Here is a 6,000-nt window from a genome sequence, read left to right as displayed (position 1 = left end):
TACAGCTTTTACGACATTACTCTATTATGATTTTTTGTTGATGTTTTTTTTTTTTTTTTTTTTTTTTCTTTTTTTTATTGATTTTCATTGTCTGAATGTTTGGCATTAATTTTACGAGATTCGGAATGGCAGATTCAAAATCGCGGAATTTTCAAAACTTTTATTCAAAATCAGTTTCGAAGAAGTGTTTTAGACCCGCGATTACGATTGTGGTAACAGTTACATCAATCTAGAGGTGGAGGATGAAAAATGGCAAATTCAATATGGTGCATCCAAAATGGCGGACCCAAATTCCAATTGTTTTAAATTAGTTTCAAAGACCATTTTTGTAGTGGTTTTCGAGATCACTGTTTACAATGTTAATAGTAGTTTGACAATATTTCAAATGACGGAAACAAACAAATCAAGTTAACGAAATTTTAAGCAATTTAATCTGCTGAAGACAGGTTTATGAAATCGTAATCACGGGTCTAAAACACTTCTTCGAAACTGACTTTGAATAAATTTTTGAAAATTCGGCGATTTCGGTCCGCGATTTTGAATCTGCCATTTCGAATCTCGTAAAATTAATACCAAACATTCAGACAATGAAATCATAATAGAGTAATGTCGTAAAAGCTGTAAGAGAATAACGCTCAGGAGTAGCGTTAGTTACCACTGTGCTATAGTGTTAAATTTTCGAATGCGTTTTCTAACCTTAAAATGCGTTGTTAGCACAAATAAAAAGACACGTGTCTAATGTTTTTCGATGTACTACGTGTGTGCAAAGTTTCAAGAAAATCGGCGAGTGGCACTTGGGTAGTGTTACTTGTGAGATGAAATCATCTCGGAGTAGCCGAAATCCTACCTTGGAATCTGTGCCGTTTCGAGGGAAAAGAAAACATAGAAGTTACTAATAACTTGTCTCTTTACGTGGTAACATTTATTATTTATTTATTATTTATTATTGCATAATTAGTAATTCGGCAAATCTCGAGCGTACAATTACGGTAGGACAGTTACTCGATTACGGATTTACGAAGGAACGAAATTCCGCTCGCGCTGCTGCTCCAGATAATGTTTGTGTCGTGCGCCTGTCGCGGCCGCTCGTTCGGAAAAGGCAGTAAAGCCTGTAAAGAGTACAAAGGTGGCATCCATGACTCTAGGGTTTTCGCGGAGCGACGCGGGCCGCACACATTCCCGTCAGCGTCGCGCAACGGAAAGGAGGGAAGAAGTCGGTCCACACTCCGCGAATCCCGCGTAAGCGGGAGAAACGGAGCGTCGCGAGAGAATGAGACGGCTGAACGCTCGTCGTGTGCATCGAGCGGTCGAGAAAGAGAAAGAGAAAGGGAGAGAATGAGAGAGAAGAGAGAGGGGGGAAGAGAGAGAGAGAGAGAGAGAAAAGCGTCGAACAGGACAGGTAGCAGTGCCTGGTGGTGAGCTTCGTGGTGGGATAGCCCACCTCGCGCTGCACCCACGACACTATCGCGGTAGCACGCGTAGCGCGCGATGTTGCGACGTTGCGACCTAACCTAACCCGACGTAACGTAACGCGACGCGACGCTTCGTTTATAACGTCCGGTAATTCCGGTGCAGTCGCGGGGGTGTGCACCGCACACACATCCTAACTTCGGGACTCGCGTTCGCGCTTGTCGCGCGCGCGGCGAAGACGCCGAGGGGGTTCCCCGCCACGAGCGTAGCCGCAGTGCAACCACCCGCCGCCGCCGCCGCCGCGGCTCTCGCGCGCACGGTCGCCCTCCCTTTGGTACGAACCGCGCGCCGCGAGAGTCGCACTCGATCTCTCGCGTGGCACCTGCCTGCCACGATCTCCAGTCGGGGCGATCGTCGGTCGTTCGTCGTCGTCCACGTGATCCGTACGTCCGTTTCCGAGGGCGCGCGCGCGCCCGCGCGCGTTCCGTGCCGATCGCGCGATTGATAGTGGTCGAGAGTGCGAAGCGACGAGCGCCGGCGGTGCGCTTCCTTCGGATCGCGAGGTGACTCGATCGATGCCACCTTCTCCGATTGAATTCGTAACGGTCGCGGCGCAGAGCGGTGGACAACGATACTCGGGCGAGGGATAATAAATACCTCGGAGGTACAAGCGATATATCGAAAGCACGGTGAAAGATCGGGAGCCTCTGGTTTGAAGTCGCGCGTCGTTATTGGTGGGATACTCGCGCGCGCGAGAGTCGCGAGTCGTCGCGCGTTCGCGCGTCGCGATTGGCAACGGAACGAGAGAGAGAGAGAGAGAGAATACGCGGCCGTCGAAGCCAAAGCCGAGCCAAAGCCGATCGAAGCGTCGGTGCGCACGACGAAATCGTACGATGAGCGACGGCATAGTCGGTGCGATCGCGATCAGTTTGTTCGGTACTAGTCGCGTCAAACTGTGTCTGTGCGTGATAGATTGCTTTTCATTCACAAGGCCTCGTTCCAGGCGGCGAGAAGAAGCGCCGGCTCGGCATGGACGCCGGTTACCCCGTCCTCAGTAGCGATCTCGAAGCCTGCAGGATGTTTGATCAGTACTCCTACAAGGTAAGTCCTACAAGGCAATCATGCATTGATCGTTGTATCGGCCGATTTTCACCCAGTTCAGCCTGTGCACGTATTGAAAGCTGATACACGAGTGTAAGATCTGGAAAGATAGTCGAGACTGACAGGTCGTATAGAGGATCGGAATGAAAACAAGTTGATCACAACAGTAGGAGTATTGGCCGTACAGCCTAAGACCTAGGCTTGTGGACCAGGGATCCCGGAGAGTTCGAGTTCAAATCTAAGGCAGTCTCCTAGTTATTTTTCGCCTCTTACAATTCAGAAGTGGGATAAAATCCGCTACCCCTCGAAGACAGTTGAGATTCATCCGCTACCCCTCGGAGAGGAGGGAGTTGAGAAGCAGCTGGCCGGTAGTGAAGCCTGAACATGGAGGTCGGGACGGACTCAGAGGAGTGAACCAACATGGAGATTGGGAAGGACTCAGAGGAGTGAACCAACATGGAGATTGGGAAGGACTCAGAGGAGTGAACCAACATGGATGTTGGGAGGGACTCAGAAGAGTGAACCAAAAATGGATGTTGGGAGGGACTCAAAGAGTCAACCAAAAATGGAGGTTGGGAGGGACTCAAGTGGAGTGAACCGACGATTTGGAGACATTCGGGGACGAATGTAATGTCAGGCTGGCCGAGTTGTAAGATCTGGAAAGATAGTCGAGACTGACAGGTCGTATAGAGGATCGGAGTGAAACAAGTTGATCACAACAGTAGGAGTATTGGCCGTACAGCCTAAGACCTAGGCGCGTGAACCAGGGATCCCGGAGAGTTCGAGTTCAACTCTAAGGCAGTCTCCTAGTTATTTTTCGCCTCTTACAATTCAGAAGTGGGATAAAATCCGCTACCCCTCGGAGAGGAGGGAGTTGAGAAGCAGCTGGCCGGTAGTGAAGCCTGAACATGGAGGTCGGGACGGACTCAGAGGAGTGAACCAACATGGAGATTGGGACGGACTCGGAGGAGTGAACCAACATGGAGGTTGGGAGGGACTCAGAAGAGTGAACCAAAAATGGAGGTTGGGAGGGACTCAAGTGGAGTGAACCGACGATTTGGAGACATTCGGGGACGAATGTAATGTCAGGCTGGCCGAGCTGTAAGATCTGGAAAGATAGTCGAGACTGACAGGTCGTATAGAGGATCGGAATGAAAACAAGTTGATCACAACAGTAGGAGTATTGGCCGTACAGCCTAAGACCTAGGCGCGTGAACCAGGGATCCCGGAGAGTTCGAGTTCAAATCTAAGGCAGTCTCCGAGTTATTTTTCGCCTCTTACGCGAGCATCGTTGACGATTCAAGTGAAGCGTCACGAGCAATCGAGAACGATGGACTGCATTGTTTCTTCGAGAGCGTGTTTCGATGAATAATTGAAACATTTTTACGAACCGAGTTTGTCAGTGACGATAAAACAGTGTCGATGGAGACGGAGAACGAGAGCAAGACGATTCGCGATGGTCGATTGGCTGTCTCGTTTAATGGCGATTGGAGTTTCGAGTTTGCATAAAGTATAGTCTGCTCTGTCCGAAGTATCGGCAGTAAGCTTGAATTCTTAGGGAACCCGAAAGCGATTTTTCAACATGAGATCGACGCGATCCGCACGATTCGTACGGGGCAGTTACGAGACATCATTGAACCGCATTGCGATTCGTAAGTGTCGGATTACAGATGTTCCATCGTTGCTGCTCGCATGTTTGTCAAACGTGCGTGCGAATGGCGTTACCGGTTTAAACGATTACCATCTTGGGACGAGTTTTCTCGTGTAACATTCGCGCGATGTTCATTGAAAAGGGCAGTAACCGAATTTCATCCAATCCCGATTATCCTCGAAGCGTGCACCTATTTAGCAATAATTCCCCGTGATTTAATGCAATAATTGCTGCGAGATCGATATATCGGTATATTGGGTCGTAACATACGTTCGTCCCGGTATTTCAATATTTTTAATACCGAATATATGTTACAATCGATATTAAATTTATATCCATATATTAATTCATATTATTAAAAATAGTAAAAAATGGGAATTTATGTTACAACCAAATAGTCTCGAAGGTACAAATCGAACCAAATCGAACTTTGTTTCCGAAAGTCGCTCGTGCAGAATTTACGTTTGCGGAATGTAATTTTTGTACGTTTCCTTACACGTGTTACCTATGCCGCTGTCAATATCGCGAACTCGGTATCGGATTTCGCGTTTGCTTACTCTTGTTGCGTGCGGTAGTCGCAACATTTGGCACAGCTGCAGGTGATGTCATTCGTCACGATGTTACGAGTATTTAACGCCGTATCTTCGACGTGGAACGCGCCGCGCCGGCCAACGCGAAAAATGCTCGTTTATGCAATGCGGCATCGCCGTGATTATTTGCGCCGATCGCGAAGGTGCGAACGGCTAGATGATTCATTAATCACTCGCAGTAATCCGCGAGAAAGTGGAAAAGTTTCGCCGCATAGCGTAGCATGCGCTTTCACGTTTGCGTCATCCGTATCGATATCAATTATCAAATACGGTGAAACGTGATAAACGCTTCAATTAGCGTCAGCATGAAAATAACCTATCGATTAAATCGATTTGCGTCGGAAGTATACCGGGTGTTTCGCGTATTATTGTCAGACCGATCGCGTCGTTAAACTTGTCGGATGAAACGTCATTCGACGCGAGCCTGCGACCGCAAGATGAATACGAATTGTGGAATCGTGAAACCGCAACTACGCGCGCGCGCGCATGCACGCATGCATCCGTAACACCTAAACGCGATTTATAGAAAAGATTCATTTCCGGCAACAATATTCAAACACGTGATATTCAATGTGCCATAAAAATCCAGCCGCTTGCGACGATAAACAACGATTTTTTTCGTACGCAATGCACAATGAATCGCGTTGCGGCAGTGTATTATTGCTGTTGCTCAGAGAGCTGCGTGTGTAAGTGTCTGTATAATTTTACAATCTCGTAAAGTCATTTTAGGGAATTGTAGGATAAATAATATTTTTATATTTATATGATTTGTGGGGATAAGTAATTTTTTTATATTTTATTTCTTATTAATAGAATTTTTTATATTATATTTTATATTAATAGAATGTTTTCCTCATATTGTGTACTCATCTGTTAGCCTTTATTTTTCACTTCTCACATTTAAACAAAACAAAGACCTTTTGAATCATCAATATATTTTGAAAAATAATTTAAATAATCGAATACTGAATAATCTGGCGATGAAAAACAGAGCGATAATATACATATATATATATGGAGATTGTAATTAATAATTTTAACAATTGGAGACACGAAGAGAGGAAAGAGGGGCGATTGAAAAATTGGTAATTCCCATTGATTCTTTGGTGTTAGTAATAGTCGGCGGCATTCCCGATTCGTGTTTCTGCCCTCATTCATCCCCGCGCCACGAGGGGTTCCCTCCCTGCCTGGCTTTCCTTCCCCACCTTGTCCCTTTCTCTCTCGCTCCTTCAACGCTATCCACCACTA

At 46.7% G+C, this 6,000-nt stretch overlaps 1 protein-coding gene across 1 annotated transcript in view; it reads left to right on the top strand.

Annotated features, from left to right (window-relative positions):
* Nucleotides 1-2,439: 2,439 nt before the first annotated feature.
* Nucleotides 2,440-6,000, top strand: part of LOC105286004 (pre-rRNA-processing protein TSR1 homolog) — a 64,827-nt gene continuing 61,266 nt past the window's right edge. Inside the window, 1 exon segment of the mRNA XM_026974692.1 lies at nucleotides 2,440-2,511. Within this exon segment, the coding sequence (XP_026830493.1) occupies nucleotides 2,440-2,511 (72 nt within the window).

This window comes from Ooceraea biroi, chromosome 13 (assembly GCF_003672135.1).
Source record: "Ooceraea biroi isolate clonal line C1 chromosome 13, Obir_v5.4, whole genome shotgun sequence".
NCBI lineage: Eukaryota > Metazoa > Arthropoda > Insecta > Hymenoptera > Formicidae > Ooceraea > Ooceraea biroi.
Note: the sequence above shows the minus strand (reverse complement) of the source record. Positions and strands in the feature narration are given on the sequence as shown.